Raw genomic sequence first — 15,416 nt, 5'->3', positions numbered from 1 at the left:
TAGCTATGAAGAACATTAGAAACCAGAATTCTATAATCGAAGTCAAACTCTTTGATGTAAGTGTTACGAATGACAGTCATAGTCCCTCTTGATAGCCGAAAGTCTACAGAAACATGAAGCTTTTATGGGAACATCGGAGGCAGCCATCGCGATGTCGCGTTGAATGCGGATACTCTTAGCCTTCTCCTCCTTGCCATTTCGCATGAAGGACTCATAAAGGCCATGTAAGCCCCACACGTTATTGATGCGTGCCTTTCGTCGGGGATGGCTATCACTCAACCCTAGATCCTCCAGGTAAAGCTTCTCCGCTTCTTCAGAATAACCCTGTTCAAGGAGAAGAGCACTGAAAGCATGTCGAACAGGTTGCATCCATAGCGGTGGGTCGGCGTAAGCAAGGTTATCTTCTAAGTTAATGGCGTGACGCAAGATGGAAAACGCCTTAGAGTGGTTGCCCTTGCGATATTCCAACTCGCCTTCAAGCATAGCTGATGCAACAGCTAGCACTGGCGCTGCCATAGAAGAAGGACTATACATACGATTGTCGGGTACAGCCTTACGAGCGTCTTCAAAGGCGTCCCTTGCGTGGCAAGCCTCCGTAATCCGGCCAAGTACAGCGAAGGCGATTCCTTGTGCATAATGCACTGTCGCTGTCATAACGCTGAGCAGATCCCTGTTTGCTGGCAGTCGAAGTTGGAGAATCTTTTCCCATTGACCGAAACGAATCAATGCGTGAGGTAATGTTACCAATTGCCACTCAGTCCAGTCTACCATGCGTGGTGTTTTGATAGACATGAATTCTAGACTTAAGACTTCAGGTAATCGCCTCGCAGCATAAAGTGCATCTGCGGACCTGCCAGACATCATCGCAGAATATGCCATAGCATGGATGTTGTGTGACCGGTAGGCGGTTTAGATAAGAGATTTTACATCTCGTCTCGAGAAGTACTTATCATCTGCGCGTATGGCGTCGAAGTTAGAATCGACAGACCGACGGTAGTCACCGCAGGCGGTGTCAATATGTGTCGCCATATGTTGCATATGCGAACCATCTGGTACAAGTCGTCGCAGATTGTCGGCTGCATTGAGTGCCAATTCGGGAAAAGGCGACATTTCCATCATGTGGATATACAAATGACATAGACCAGGGTGGTTGCGTCCTTCGACTTGTGCTAGACCCTTCTCCAATGCAATCCTTGCCTCATCTATGTCTGCTCCTGTAGTCTTTCCGGTATTGAGATTCCAGAGCTGACGCGGACGAGTACACATGACAGCGTCAGCAAACAGAGTTGTTATATCCAGGTCTTCTCCGTACGCTTCGTAGACAGAACGCATAGCTTCTGCGTACGCATAGTCAAATCGTGACAGATCTTCTGGAATGGCGACGCTGCTGCGCAGAAAGCGAGTGGCGAGTGCAGAAATAAGTGCTCTTTCGATAGGTGAGACATCAGCTTGCACTTTCTCCGCGCGCGCCAGGGCACTGAGTATCTTCCTGAGGGAATTCTGACGATCAACCGACGTGAACATGCGCCACGATTTATTGTAGTTGGGACCCAAAGCAAATGCAATCCCCCAATAGGCCATTGCACAATTAGGATCGTGGGCAGCCGCCGTCTCGAAACATTGCGTAGCCGCTTCATGGTTGAATAAGTAGCACCATACAAGGCCACGATTGAACCACTTCCGCGCTTCCTGCGAAGTTGTGTGGATCTCACGTCCATATTCGCCCAAGTTGTAATAAGGTTTCTCACCACTGGAAACAAGAAGGTCCCTGTGGGAATCAGTACTATAAACCAGCATGAACGGCGAACGGCTTACTTCATTTTCTGCAGTTATCAGTTTGCTTCTTCAACGATGAACTCTCAAGACGATCCTGGTCGGTATGAGTTGCTCAAAATGCAACCTGCAGCCGCTGCTTTGTGAGTCCAGAAAATCAATCTTAGGATGGCTCTCGATTGATATCGACAAACGGAGCGGCCGAGCTGAAGGTTATATTTGCTGCCTGATCTATTGGCTGAGCGAGGGTTGCAAATTTTGTCTTGATGTTCCGTAGTAATCCTGCTCGTGTCGGCATTCAGGTCCAGCCAGACAGTGTTGACGTGACGGACGTTCTGGGGACTACCAGTTGTCACCGCCAAGAAGGCCCCGCAACTACACTAGGTTCCAAGTCCGCTCGCCTTGGCATCTAATGCATCACCAGGTATAGGAGCCGGTTGACTAAGATGTTGTGTCGGACAAACAAGAGATAAGTCGGATCGGATGAAGAATCGAGTACGCCGGCCCGTCCGGAGACTAGTGCGCTGAGCTCAATCTTTCACCGCCCAAATCGAACTCCAGAACTGTCTAAGTGCTAATCAAGAGTGCTCGGCCTTTTACCACATGATTTGGCAGACGGACAAATCATGGACGTCTAGTTGAGTGGATCAACCTCGCATAGTTGGAGACATAAACATCGTCTATATGACCACCGTCACAATCTACTCACGGTGTTCAACTCAATCATCTTCAATACCATTATCAACATAGTTCATCTGGTATCCAAATTATGTCGAAGAAGATCACCAACGTTGCACTCACAGGCGTAAGGTAATCGTAACAAGGCAGAAGCCCGTTCGACTAACATAATACAGGCGACCGGTAACGTGGGATCGCCCATCTTGACCAGCCTTATGAAAGCTGGCTTCAAGGTTACTGTCATCGCTCGAAAGGAGGGCCAAACGTTCCCCTTAGGCGTGTCTGTCAAAGTTGTCAACACCGACTTAGTCTCTGAGATAACTGAGGCCCTTCATGGTCAAGATGCTGTTGTGGATGCGACTTCTGGGCCCGATCCCACTCTTTCGGGACGAATCGTTGAAGCTGCTGCTTCCGCTCAAGTGTACCGTATCATCTTAGGCGAGTTTAGTGTCGATCCTGAAGATCTTGTTGCTCGCTCGCCACTAGTGTACCATGGCAAGAACCAAGCTTTCCAGCAGGTCAAACAGCTGGCCGCTGAGGGAAAACTGACATGGACTGCCGTATCGAACGGGGCTTTCTTAGATTGGAATCTCCGGACTGGCTTCATCAACATTGATATTTATGGCAAGAAGGTCCAATACATCAACGATGGCATGCTTCCGTTCCCCTGGACGATGCTTTCTTCAGTCGGTGTCGCTGTTGCAAGCGCACTACAAAAGGCACAAGAGACGGAAAACCGCTGTTTATACATCTCTAGCGTGATTAAGAGTCAGAAGCAGATGATGAACCTAGCGAAGGAGGTTTTGGGTAATGATGGGTGGGAGGAGACAAAGCAAGACATGAACCAAAAATTAAAGGACGCGACCGAGTCTATGATGGCTGGCAAAGTTGACCTCGGTGTCATCGGTGATATGATCCGATGGTCTGCGGGTACAGTGCCTGCCCTGCGCTGGAAGCAGTTGGACGACAACAAGCTGTTAGGCGTCGAACGGCTGGATGACGACGAGGTCCGCAATTTAATCCGGGAAGTCGCTTTGGAGAGCAAGTAGTCTTCGGGATTGGGAATCGTAGGTCGGCGCATACCGGCATGAGAACATGAAATTGAAACAATTGGCCCCATCATACATCATGATGTACGATTTTCTATACCTACTTTATCATCAACATGTATGGCGTATTACATGTGCAGCACGGATGAATGGAATAAGTAGCTCCCAGATAATGATTCGTGCTTTGAAAGTGGTTAGAGGTAACTAGGTGATTTGTTCGTTGAGGCAAGTTCCTCCCTCTTACGGAAGAGCGAGACATTCTGCAACTCTCATAAAGTCAGGATCACCATAATGGGATAGCTTGCCATGGGTACCAGCATGGAAGACTGCTAACCGGATCTGTCCTCGGCGATGAGGTGATAGAAATTTGCTGCATTGCTGCATTGTGGCACGAAGATCTGCGCTGCAATTGAGCATACAGGCGTTATATTCGGCGTGACGTTGCTCATATTGCAGAATATTCCCTAATTTGAAGGACTGGTCGACATGCGCAACGGGAGACATAGAGTCAAAGTCAGCACCTAAACAGCTATTGATTTATAGGGGGCTGGGGTGACCTGTCGAATACCATAGCCAAGTCCAGGTCCACTGCTGCATGTAGGATAGAAGGCGGCCATGTCAATGCAGGGGCGAAATTCTTAATCGTGCATCTATTCTTGACCTCGAACTTGGCGTATCCGACGGCGAGCTCTTCACATGTGCTAGAGCCTCACAGGAGATTTGCGTATCTCACGTTGCCGCGCATATCCGATCTGTGCGTGACTTGCGCGCTTTATCTGCGAAGAGCCTCCTCGCTCTCGAGCAGACAGGAGTTAAGGAGCTGGAGTATTCTGTCCCGTTTCAAGCCGGATTGTAAAGACCACATATCATGTTTGGGAGCAATGCGCCGCCGTGTGCATTCAGGTACATGAAGCGCGCTTCCAAAATCGTGGCGTGTGGGGCCGTGAGATAAGGCGATGTTCTGTAGCACTGCCCAGGCAAGGAGCTGTATCTCGCTACATCGACACGGGAAGACGTGACTTGGATCGGAAATGTCGGCCAGGCGAGCGAGTGCATAGATCTGACGCAAGGGTGGGGTCTTACGGATGATGTCGAAAACAACGGGGGCTTGGTATTACGACCGCTAACTCAATTCGGCGTGCGTGGCCTCCAGGTCTTGTCCTGCCTACAGGATGTCGAAGAAGGACCATGGTGATAGAGCGTGGGCGACCGTTTTGCACATATATCGCGTAAGATCAGGCTGTGATCAATCCTCCTATATGTCATGTCCTTGCGTATTTGATATGTCTCGGCAACGGTTTTAACCGGCCGTTTGCGTGGGATGCGTCAATGCCCTGAGCATGAAACACGACATGTCGCTTCTTCGTTCTCGACGGCCTCACCCCACCTGCTGAGGCAGCAAACGTTTGCCTGCACACGGTCGCGTTCGCGCATCGTCCCCACTATAAGGTGAGTCCCAAGCGATGTCGATCTGCCGAACCTGGCACTTCAAGTTTCATTTTTTCGTTCTGCATTGATGATCGAACATTCTGAGTCTCGGATGAGGCCTGAGGCCCTTCTCGCTCCTTCACCTCTCATTCCGTACGAGTAATGATCCCTGTTGTTAGCCACGCGATGAAGCTATATCAATGACAGTTATCAAATCCCCACCGCACCTATCCTGGTGCCTCTAGGAGTGTTTGTCGAACGTGGTGGCTGTTGACCAATAGCAAGCGATTATCAACCAGGCTTGATTCGCGTCCAAAGATTAAGGACATGATGGTACATCATACTTGTACCCGGCCCGTTTGCGCGACAACTTGCGAATCTGCTAGCCAAGGGTCCATACATGGGAGCAAAAGATGGCAAACCGCCTGATCGTCATCCAGGTCGCGATAAGAATGGAGCTCCTGTCCTCTCCAGCTTCTTTGGTGATCACGTCGATCATTCACCTTTGCGAGCTGGACTCTGACTCTGTCGTTACGTTCATATGTAGTGGCGCAGGCTTTCGCCCACTCGTTCTTCTTCTTCTAATTCCCATCTGCGTTCATTCCAACACTTACCACTTTGTTTTATCTATCACGTCTTATAAATTCTGATATACAGCACAGACTGCACCATTATGGAGCAGAGTACCTCTCGTTCTATCCTGGCACTCAGGCTGCCAGACCCCCGTTTTAGCGTCGACTTCGCAAACTACGCTGTTGACGCCAAAGCAGTTGCCACTTCTAGAAAGTACATGCAGGACTTATTTCCCGGCCAGAACAAGCCTTTACCGCCCCCAAGGAATCAAGCGTCACGCCATCCCATTACGCGTACAACACCAGCGTACGAGCTGCAGCAACGGCAGTGTTCCAACCAGATGGCTTCACAGATACCGGACGACAAATGGGATGCGCATACGATAGAGTGCATGATAATGCTGGACGATTCACCAATGAACACGTTGGATCGATCTTCAGCTTCATCAAAATCAACATCGGTCTCTTCTACAGCAACGTCCTTTCCTGACACTATACCTACTAGCGCTACAAATCACTCGGTACCTACGCCAGCGGCTACCAGCGGCCGACAAATGTTGACGCCCAACTTTCTTCAGCTACCATCGACAATAGTTGACCACATATTGTCATACGTTTTCGCAGAAGAAAGGGCCGTCTCCATCACACCATACCAGTCCCGCGTTGTGCCCCAGCAGCGTCGCCGTCATCGTCACGGTCCGAATGCTGTTGACATACGATCATTCATGATGCAGCCTGCATTGATGGTATGCAAGCAAATTCGACAATTGGGGCTGGACATTCTATATCGCGACAGCCTTTTCCTTATCGATCTTTCCGAGGTCGATAGCACAAACACGTGCAATGAGAAGGACAACAGCAAGTACTGGGGGTGCTGGACGAGTAACGTGCCTCCTCGAATGGTTCGGAGTGCTCTTGCTCGTGCTTCAAACATCCGCTTCCAACTTCCAGTCCCCAGTGCAGAGGCTCTGGTTGTGCGAAGCGCGACCAAGAGGAAGAAGGATGCCCAAGAAGAGACATCTAACATTGTCGATTCTCTACACGCGGTCACCAACCTGATTACTGGGTTGAACAAATCTCAGACGTCCCGAACCGAGAGATCTCGCTCAGCAAGCCCAGCTGGTCCGAAAATTCTGCGTCGTAAGCTCAGCTTTCGATCTGCAAAGCGTCCTGACTCGCTAGAGTTCGTATGCCGTGGGGACTCACCGCCGCCACAGCCGAGAGAACCATTGGATACGTTAGAGGTTGTCCTTGTGAAGAGTGGTGTAGACACTGAAGTACATAGCATGACGTTGGACATGGTAGCGGTGTGCAGTAGCATCCCTGTATGCGGAAGCCTTGAGTACCATCTGGAAATCGACGGAATGCGAAGGCTTTGGGCTAAGCGAGAAAGGGGGAAGTGGCTGGGTAGTGAGCCTGATGGAAACAGATTGCTTCGTGGTATGTCACCGCCGTGCTGACAACTCAACATGAAGACTCACATGAACCAGATTTAAAGGCCTTAGGACAGCAGTCCGCAAAAGCAAATATCACGCACGTTCATGGAATGCACAAGAAGAGCAATGGGAAACCTAAGATACGTGCGGATGTCCTGCATAGAGGACAGACACTGCCAGCGCATCAACCTGCTAGCAGCAGACCCAGCTTAGATGGACAACTGCAACAACGAAGTGCCTCTAAAACAATACCATCCAACGACGGCATCGTTGCAAGAAAGATCAAAGAGATGGAAAACTTGTCCAGAATCAAGCTGTTGAAGGGCAACAAACAGCCGCCGACCGTAGAGGAGCTCCAACAGATCGCCGCTGATATTAGGAGAGGTGTTTACTAGGAAATTCGCTTAGTCCTAAGATCGATAGAGCCAGGTGCTCGGAAATGTAGTATGATTCATTGTCTTCGTGTCATTTCTACGTCTAACATCTATGCCCTGGTCATGTTCAATGAAGTGCTGGGCGTTTGGTGTGCTGTGTTGTCTAGGCCTTTCCATCAGAGAACTGAACGACAGCCCACTTGCCACTCCATGCCCACTTCCTTGACCCACTGTCTCCACCGCCCCCTTCCATAGCTTTAATGCGCTCATCTTCCCCGTCGGCGAGCCCGACCACGACGTCAGCCTTGCAGGTGCGGAGCGCGAGAACGCGGAGACCTGAGCCCGGGCCCATGGGCCCGATGGCGTCGGTAAATGGCGTGGTAGCAGGCCAAGCGGCCTATGATTGATCAGTAGATAGTGTGAACAACAGAGACGAGAGCACTTACATCAGCAGTCAGCTTGCGATAGTTCAGATCGCCTTTGAAGATGATAAGTTCACTTTCCTTGAGATCTTCATAAAGTTCCGGCTCTGTCTTGGGAAGTCGCCAATAACTACCGCCTGCAGTCCAAAAGTCGTTCGGCCGCAGCATCAGCTGACCCTCGGCATGCAGAGTGCTCCAATGCTGGAAAAGGAACTGCAAAGCCTCGCTTTCCGCTTCCGACAATGGCACAGCTTCCTTTCCAGCATGCTTCTCATCTTCGGTGAGCGCACTGTAGAAGCTCTGGGGGTCGGCTAATGCGGAGAGAAGAGCGCCGAAGTCGGCTGGTAGAACATCTGAGACGAACCAAGGGATGGACTTGGGGTGGAACACAACGTTTGTCGCGAGGCCAGAAGCTATGAGATAGCCGGCGAGGATCAGATCGACAAAAAGCTCGAAACCTGCGTTGTCCAGCACGATATCGACGCGGCGCTCTTTCTTGCCCTCTTTCTGAGCTGACGTGAGTATCTCGAATGCCCTGCCTAGGTCGTTGACCAAAATATTCTTCTCGGAGTTCTTTCGTGCCTCGGATCCTTGCAGCTTCTGGATATCCTCGTATGAGAGGTTCGTCAGGAGCGACAGGTCTGTCGCATTGCCCCAGAGGCAGATCTCGCACATCTCTGTGAAGAGGACCTTCTCGGCGGCCTCGAGCTGCTCCTGTGTCTCGGCACCTTGTATTGTCTTCTTCTGCTCGAGCTCCGTGACGATGTCCTTGTAGCGCGCGGCGAGTTCGAGAACGGCGGGACGGGATGATTTGAATGTGGCCATCTTCTGGCGGGCGAAAAGGTCGTACGACCGCCAATTCTTGGTCTGCTTAAAGATGCTCGAGATGCGTCTTCCTATGGCCATGAGCATGAGCCGTGGGACGGCAAGGGTCGACATACCTGTAGAGATAGCACTCGGCGTACAGCCATGGCACATTGTGCCACTTGGGATTGCCCCTTGCAGCCAACTCCTTGTTGTAGGCGTCGACGTCGCGCTCGCCATCATCGGGAATCGGCGTCAGCTCGCGGTCGTGTTGGAGTTCGTATTTCAACTTGGCAAGCTCTGCAACAACCCATTTGCCTTCGGTGATGGCCGCTTCGTCTTTGGTGTCGTGCAGGGAGCGGTGCACGTCGTCAATGCCTTGGGTGATGATAATGGGCCATCGCGAGCGTGCCGACGTATGGGCAAACGACGTAGCGTCGTTGGTGCTGTACTGTTCTATTGCGCGTCAGTCGCAGTACGGTTGATAGCGTGCGTAGAATACCCACGTGCAGGGAATGTATCCAGCTCCATCTTGTTGCTGACTTGTTGTCGTTGCGTGTAGGGGAGGCTTTCCATGCCAATGCCTCAAACATGACGATTTCTGCAGGGGTCTGGGAGCGAATATCTCGCCAAGCCTCGACGCTACCCCTCCATACCTCATCTTTACCCTACTTTGCGCCTCACTACCTAATGACAGACCAATACCCACAATCGCTGGCCTCGCTTTTGATGCAATGGGTCGGTAACATCATCAAATAATCCATGATCGCTGAGCTACGTAACTGCGATACCCGTCGGCTTACGGACGCTGCAGCCAAAGTTTGTCCAGCTTTGGAGATTATCACCGCATCAGAGAGCAGCTCTAATCGAAAGCCTCAAACAAGGGCTTACTCACAGTGCGATGCTCGGGAGAGGAACGTGATCGGGCGACGATCGGCTCCAAGCTCGGGTGCAGAAAGAAACATGTCTCCTAAGGCCGTTACTATGTTCGAAGATGAACCCCAGCTAATCGGTTGCTTGCAATCGCAATCTGACAACCGGACGTGGTCTTTGTTCAAGGCCAAGTAACTGTGTTGCGCATGGGACCTGAGGGTGCAGGCTATTGACGCAGGGTCTACCCGGGGTGCCGGCGAATCAACAGGGCAGGGTGACATTCAAACTATGACGCGTTTTGCTAGACATGTTCTATGTTTCTGCGCTACCTAAACGTCAACAAGCAAATCTCAAAGTTGCCTTCGCAGCAGAATAGAGCTTGCTTGTGTGTAATTTGATACGGCTCCTTCACAACTTCCCAACATTATTCGCACGATTCAGTTGCGCCATCCTATGAGCGTCTACCGCTCCATTGCCTGCATCAGTGCTCGTAGCACCATCCTCTTCAGGCCCCAGCGCTTCATCACACCCTTCATACGCACGATGGCCACGATACCGAATGGTGACCTCAACAACACCTCAGCCGAAAGGGTTCGAGCTGAAATCGCCATTGATTCTGCGTACCAGCATCTCTCACTTGCGATACCCCCCTCCGACGACGATGCCGAAATCCGAAAATTATACCGACCTTTCATACTCGAGGGGGGCGATGCAGAACAAGACTGGGTTTCTCAGTTGGAGCTGAGTACTGTGTTGAGAATGGTAGACACACAAGTGCTCCAACGGGGTGATGATAGGCTCAGGGTGGTAGTTATGTATGGGAGCATGCGGCAGAGGTAGGGACCACGTTCAATCAGCCTGATACTTGAGGCTGCCTGCTCGCATCTGCTAAGTCCAAGTAGATCCTACTCCCGCCTGCTAGCATACGAAGCCAGCAGAATACTTTTCCGACTTGGCTGCGATGTGCGCATATATGATCCTACTGGTCTTCCCGTCAAAGATGACGTGCAACATACACATCCCAAAGTGCAAGAGCTACGCGACTTGAGTAAGTGGAGCGATGGACATGTATGGATATGTCCCGAGCAGCATGGAACCTTAGTGAGTAGCCACCCATAGCATACCATGTCTGCCAGCATGTCGACTGACAATGCTCCTTTTCCAGACGGCCGTCTTCAAGAACCAGATCGATTGGATACCCCTCTCGACCGGATCTGTGCGCCCAACTCAGGGCCGAACTCTCGCCATAGCACAGGTGAATGGCGGATCGCAGTCCTTCAACACGGTTAATTCGTTACGCATACTCGGTCGATGGATGCGTATGTTTGTGATCCCGAACCAAAGTTCTATACCCATGGCATACAAGCAGTTCACCGAGGAGGACGCTGGAAGCAGGCTCATGCCTAGTGGCAACAGGGATCGTCTTGTTGATTGCATGGAGGAGTTTGTCAAATACACCATCGTCATGCGTCCGCACTTTGACCTTTTCGGCGATCGGTATAGCGAGAGAGAAGAGAAACGGGCGAAGCAAGCAAAAGAAATCAACAAGCCTGCCCCAGACACCCAGCATGCAGCGTTGTCGACCAGCGCAGGCCCTTCGAATTGATATTCACAGTAGTTCAGATGTTTGGCGGGTTCTCCACGAGATATGGAAACATAGACGAGATTTGGATATAGGTTGTAAGGCAGCATACGAAAGAGAGGCTTCAAAGCAAGCTTGGACTAGCGTTGTCGATCTTATTGGGGTAATGACACCCCGCAATCGGACAAGTGACATACCATTTACCAGTATAAATGTTGGTGCCGCCGCCATGAATGAGACATGCGATAAATCGCATCCTATACGATAGTCCAAAGTGGCTGCAATTTCATTAATGCACCTCTGCGCTTCACCACCGACTTCTTCCGATGATGCAGACATGGCTGAGTTTGCTATTGCTGTAGCACGCCCACCTCCAGATGGTGGATATGGCTGGGTGTGTGTGGCAACATGTTTCACCATCAATTGTTTTACCTGGGGTACTGTCTCCGTAAGTCAGATCACATGACTCCCTTGTCCCTTATCTTCTCGTCTCCTGTGAAGCTAATCGCTGCAATAGGCTTATGGCATTTACCTATCGCACTACCTAGTGGACAATGTTTTCCCTGAAGCATCTTCCTGGGACTATGCATTTATTGGAGGCTTCAACTTTGCCATCGCTATGCTCCTTGCACCTTTCGTCACTGTCTTCTGTCGCAAATTCGGTATTCATGTTATCATGTGCTGTGGTCTTATCTTCCAGCTTGGTGGCTTCATTGCCGCCTCGTTCGCAACTCGTATATGGCAGCTGCACATTTCGCAGGGCGTCTTGATTGGCTCTGGAATCGGTTTCTTATATATACCCTGCCTCCCAGTCCTTTCCCAGTGGTTCGATCGAAGACGAAGTTTAGCCAATGGTATCAGTGCGGCAGGGTCTGGTGTTGGCGGTGCGGCGTTTGCATGGGGTACTGAAGCTATGATCCAGCGCATGAGTATCAGCTGGGCCTTGCGCATTACCGGCATCGTCGCCTTCATCGCCAATGCTACTGCGATAGCATTTATACGTGATAGGAATAAGGCCATTCGACCATCTCAGCTTGGATTTGATACCAAACTTCTCCGGCGTTACGAAGTACTACTGCTCCTCGCTTGGATCTTCATCAGTATGCTGGGATACGTTGTCTTGCTCTTCTCATTGTCTGACTTCGCGCTATCGATCGGGCTCTCTAGATCACAAGCCACCGATATGATAGGATTTCTGAACGTCGGTACTGCTGTTGGGCGACCATTAATCGGCGTCTTGAGCGATCAATGGAGCAGAGTCGACACCGCAGGTGCTCTGACTTTGCTGTGTGGTATCTGTTGCTTCGCGTTCTGGTTACCTGCGGCATCATACCCACTGACCGTATTCTTTGTTATAATTTGCGGCGCTATTGTTGGAGTGTTTTGGATGGTAAGTCGGATCTTGTGTTTCACTCCAGCTTCAAGAGACCCTCTAACTAGTGTCCGCTAATAGACAATCGGTCCACTTTGCGTCGAGGTGGCAGGCATCAAGAACTTGCAGTCGCTGTTGTCTCTGTCGTGGATGGCAGTGATAATTCCAGTAACAGGTATGCATGCTTCCAAATTTGTTTGAGGACAGTCTAACAAAGCGCGATAGTTTCTGAAGGGATCGCTCTCAAGTTGAGGCGTCCAGCATCCTCACGAGAGTATCTCTACACCCAGATCTTTGCAGGTCTCTCGTATGTTGTAGCTAGCGGCTTCATGTTCCAGCTTCATAGAGTGAAACGACGCCAAACATCTCCTACTCAATAGCGTATCAGGTCACCTCGGATCCTCTGCGATATCCGCAAGGGCTTTTAGCGATATATAGTGCATCTTCAAACAACCTTCTCGCGAATTTGCACTCAGTACAGATTCCAATCACAGCTTGACATCCAAACCTACTCTGTTGGAGCCTTTCAGAATTCGCCCAATTACGATAGACGATTCTCCTGTATAGAGTGTCGTTAGGCTTGGTGATGTAGCGTGAGAAATTTCCGTTGTCGGTGATTTCATGATCCTGAAATCTCTGATATGCGGTCAAGACACGTAATCCCTCCTGTGGATGATGGAGAGGTTGCGCCAGGTGGCGGACCGTACAACCTTGAAGCGGCCGAGCGCGATCAAGCCCTTGGTCGTTGCGCATACATTCAGCGCAGTCAGGCTTGGGAGACGATCAGCCGAGAGAATTCTAGTTATATCGAGTGGAAGATACTGTGAGACAGTATGTTTTATCCACCGTCCCACGTGGTCGAACCACGTACACTATCGACGCGAGGATATATGGTCGAGAGTTACAGCATCGCATTGATTCCAGGCGCCTAAACCATGACGTCATCTGACAGCCTCCCTGTTTGCAACGTCCAAGAACATGAACCGATGTCGCACATGGAAAAAGACACACAGAGCTCGAAGTCCTGCGATCGATACTAACTACCTTTCGTCCATCAGTTCCAGAACAAGAGTGTTCTTGACAGTACATTCTTTGTCGCCATGACAGCCCAGACTTGCTCTGATTCTTTGCGTATCGCCATCACCGCGCATCTCCGCGATGATAGAAGCAGCTGTCTCGCAGGATATCAGCAGACCGGAGTCAAGGGATTGCTGTTGAGGTGTAGATGAGGGAGGGCAAAAGCAACTGGTAGTGTTGGGACAGTCGGCGTACTCCTTTCCCCCAGGTGACGAAGCGGAGACATGATCGAGCATTGCGTCATCCGTCTCTCGAGAATAATTAAGTGCCGTAGGCTCAGCTGGTTTACAGCAGGTAGGTGGTTTCGAGTCCGGTGCTACGCTCGGCTTATGCGAAAGGATAGGTGTTGTTACCGTAGCAAGATTCTCTTTCTCTGAATCGCACGCTGTGTGCTGTATTGTACTGATAAAAGAGCGGCGAGGGTCCTGAGACTGTGGGTACGCCAATGCCGAAGGGTAAGGTGGCGAGTGCGCCGGCTGCTGAAACACCGCCTGGGCAGGAGCTTGGACTGGAAGCTGCGTCGTAGTTGGTGCGCGAGCCTGCAAGACAGGCGACGCCATGTATCCAGGAGAGCTCGCTGCAGGAATCGCAACAATAGGTGGCCTCGATACTGGTAAAGCATACCGATTCGCGGACGAATGGTTCGGAGTACTCGCAGCATCAAATGAGCGCAAATACGCCTCTATTTCCTCGTGTGCGACACCGCGACTGGACAACAGACTTCTCAACCGTGCATTCTCGTCAGCAACTTTGCGTGCAGCACGCTGCATCTCCTGCGTTGCTGCAATTCCTTGGGCCTCATACTCCTGAACGCGGCGCTGCAGGTCTTGGATGAGTTCCTTGCGTTGATTACGCGAGCGTCGCTGATTCTCCCGAATCCGGATGGAGGAGGGTGTGTCATTACCCTGAGCACTGCTTAGTCATGTGTTGCCCCTGGGCCTCGATTGGAGATTGGGACAAACCTTTTTCGACATCATGCATCGACTGTGGTGTAGGATTTGCGATATGCATGCAGGAACTGAGGGTGATGCCGCGTGGAGCGGGTGGGGTTTTACCGGAGCCCCGACAACAGCGCTAAGCCCCAATGCAGGTCTAGTGGTTTTCTGCACCACCGAAGGCATATCACTATAATATATAGAGCAGTCTTAGGATTAGATCTTATAGAAAATAATAGACTTATATACTATTTCTGTAAATTAAGTAAAATAGAAGTATATATAGTAAATATAGCTTTAATACTTAATACTCTATAATTTACTAAACTAAGAAAAAGAGTATACTAGTAACTATTAGGAACTAGACCCTTCTAGTATATTCTAGCCTATAATATACTAGAATAAGCTTAAATACAGCTTTCTTCTACTATTATAGCTTAATAGTAATTCGTCTCTAGTTAATATCTAATAATACTATTATTACTCTCTAGAATAAGTGTATATCTAGTATTATAATAATAATAGCTTAATATTTAAATTACTTTTCTTATAATACTCTTATATATATTAACCTATTATAATAAGCTTCTACTTAGGCCTTTTTAGTAGTACTTAATATATAGTAAGGTTTATAACTAATAAGTCGCGTATAATAGACTATAGTATAAATAAATCTACTCTTTTATCTTTTAAAATAATAATATAACCTACTAAGAAGTAGCTAAGCTAGATATAGCTCTTTATAGGTAGTTCTATACTTTTTAAAATTTTTAAAGACTTTACTATACTAAAGTAGTTACTTATACTTATTATAAGCCTACTATAAGCTATAATAGTTAAATAAAATAGAAAATAATTTTTAATAACTTAGAAGCTTAAAAAGCTAAGAAACTAAGCTAAGTTAAAATAAGACTACTAAGAGTTAGCGCGTCTTTACGCTTTAAGAGATAGAGTCTTTACTAGTAACTAAATAGCGCTAAAAGAGAATTTTACTTACTTTACTTTTATAAAAAAGCTTAAAAGCTAAATAAATTTAAGTAT

At 49.4% G+C, this 15,416-nt stretch overlaps 6 protein-coding genes across 6 annotated transcripts; 3 read left to right on the top strand and 3 right to left on the bottom strand.

Moving 5' to 3' along the window:
* Positions 1–63: 63 nt before the first annotated feature.
* Positions 64–1,820, bottom strand: GT037_010442 (tpr domain protein; the record flags this gene model as incomplete). Its single annotated transcript, XM_038935489.1, has 4 exons — positions 64–485; positions 537–850; positions 947–1,768; positions 1,816–1,820. The coding sequence occupies 4 exons, from the start codon at positions 1,818–1,820 to the stop codon at positions 64–66; spliced, it is 1,563 nt and encodes a 520-aa protein (XP_038781739.1).
* A 722-nt stretch (positions 1,821–2,542) lies between these two features.
* On the top strand, positions 2,543–3,500 carry GT037_010441 (uncharacterized protein; the record flags this gene model as incomplete). The annotated part of the gene is made up of 2 exons (XM_038935488.1): positions 2,543–2,578; positions 2,628–3,500. The coding sequence occupies 2 exons, from the start codon at positions 2,543–2,545 to the stop codon at positions 3,498–3,500; spliced, it is 909 nt and encodes a 302-aa protein (XP_038781738.1).
* Positions 3,501–5,601: 2,101 nt separating this feature from the next.
* GT037_010440 (uncharacterized protein) lies at positions 5,602–7,331 on the top strand (the record flags this gene model as incomplete). The annotated part of the gene is made up of 2 exons (XM_038935487.1): positions 5,602–6,940; positions 6,991–7,331. 2 exons carry the CDS (start codon positions 5,602–5,604, stop codon positions 7,329–7,331), a joined length of 1,680 nt encoding a protein of 559 aa, XP_038781737.1.
* Positions 7,332–7,473: 142 nt separating this feature from the next.
* Positions 7,474–9,067, bottom strand: GT037_010439 (uncharacterized protein; the record flags this gene model as incomplete). The annotated part of the gene is made up of 4 exons (XM_038935486.1): positions 7,474–7,707; positions 7,757–8,624; positions 8,674–8,992; positions 9,043–9,067. The coding sequence occupies 4 exons, from the start codon at positions 9,065–9,067 to the stop codon at positions 7,474–7,476; spliced, it is 1,446 nt and encodes a 481-aa protein (XP_038781736.1).
* Positions 9,068–9,952: 885 nt separating this feature from the next.
* On the top strand, positions 9,953–12,743 carry GT037_010438 (mfs general substrate transporter; the record flags this gene model as incomplete). Its single annotated transcript, XM_038935485.1, has 7 exons — positions 9,953–10,245; positions 10,312–10,510; positions 10,575–10,728; positions 11,354–11,439; positions 11,509–12,381; positions 12,445–12,538; positions 12,589–12,743. 7 exons carry the CDS (start codon positions 9,953–9,955, stop codon positions 12,741–12,743), a joined length of 1,854 nt encoding a protein of 617 aa, XP_038781735.1.
* Positions 12,744–13,403: 660 nt separating this feature from the next.
* On the bottom strand, positions 13,404–14,414 carry GT037_010437 (uncharacterized protein; the record flags this gene model as incomplete). The annotated part of the gene is made up of 2 exons (XM_038935484.1): positions 13,404–14,345; positions 14,403–14,414. 2 exons carry the CDS (start codon positions 14,412–14,414, stop codon positions 13,404–13,406), a joined length of 954 nt encoding a protein of 317 aa, XP_038781734.1.
* Between the last annotated feature and the right edge of the window lie 1,002 nt (positions 14,415–15,416).

Source organism: Alternaria burnsii (genome assembly GCF_013036055.1).
Source record: "Alternaria burnsii strain CBS107.38 chromosome Unknown 756, whole genome shotgun sequence".
NCBI lineage: Eukaryota > Fungi > Ascomycota > Dothideomycetes > Pleosporales > Pleosporaceae > Alternaria > Alternaria burnsii.
Note: the sequence above shows the minus strand (reverse complement) of the source record. Positions and strands in the feature narration are given on the sequence as shown.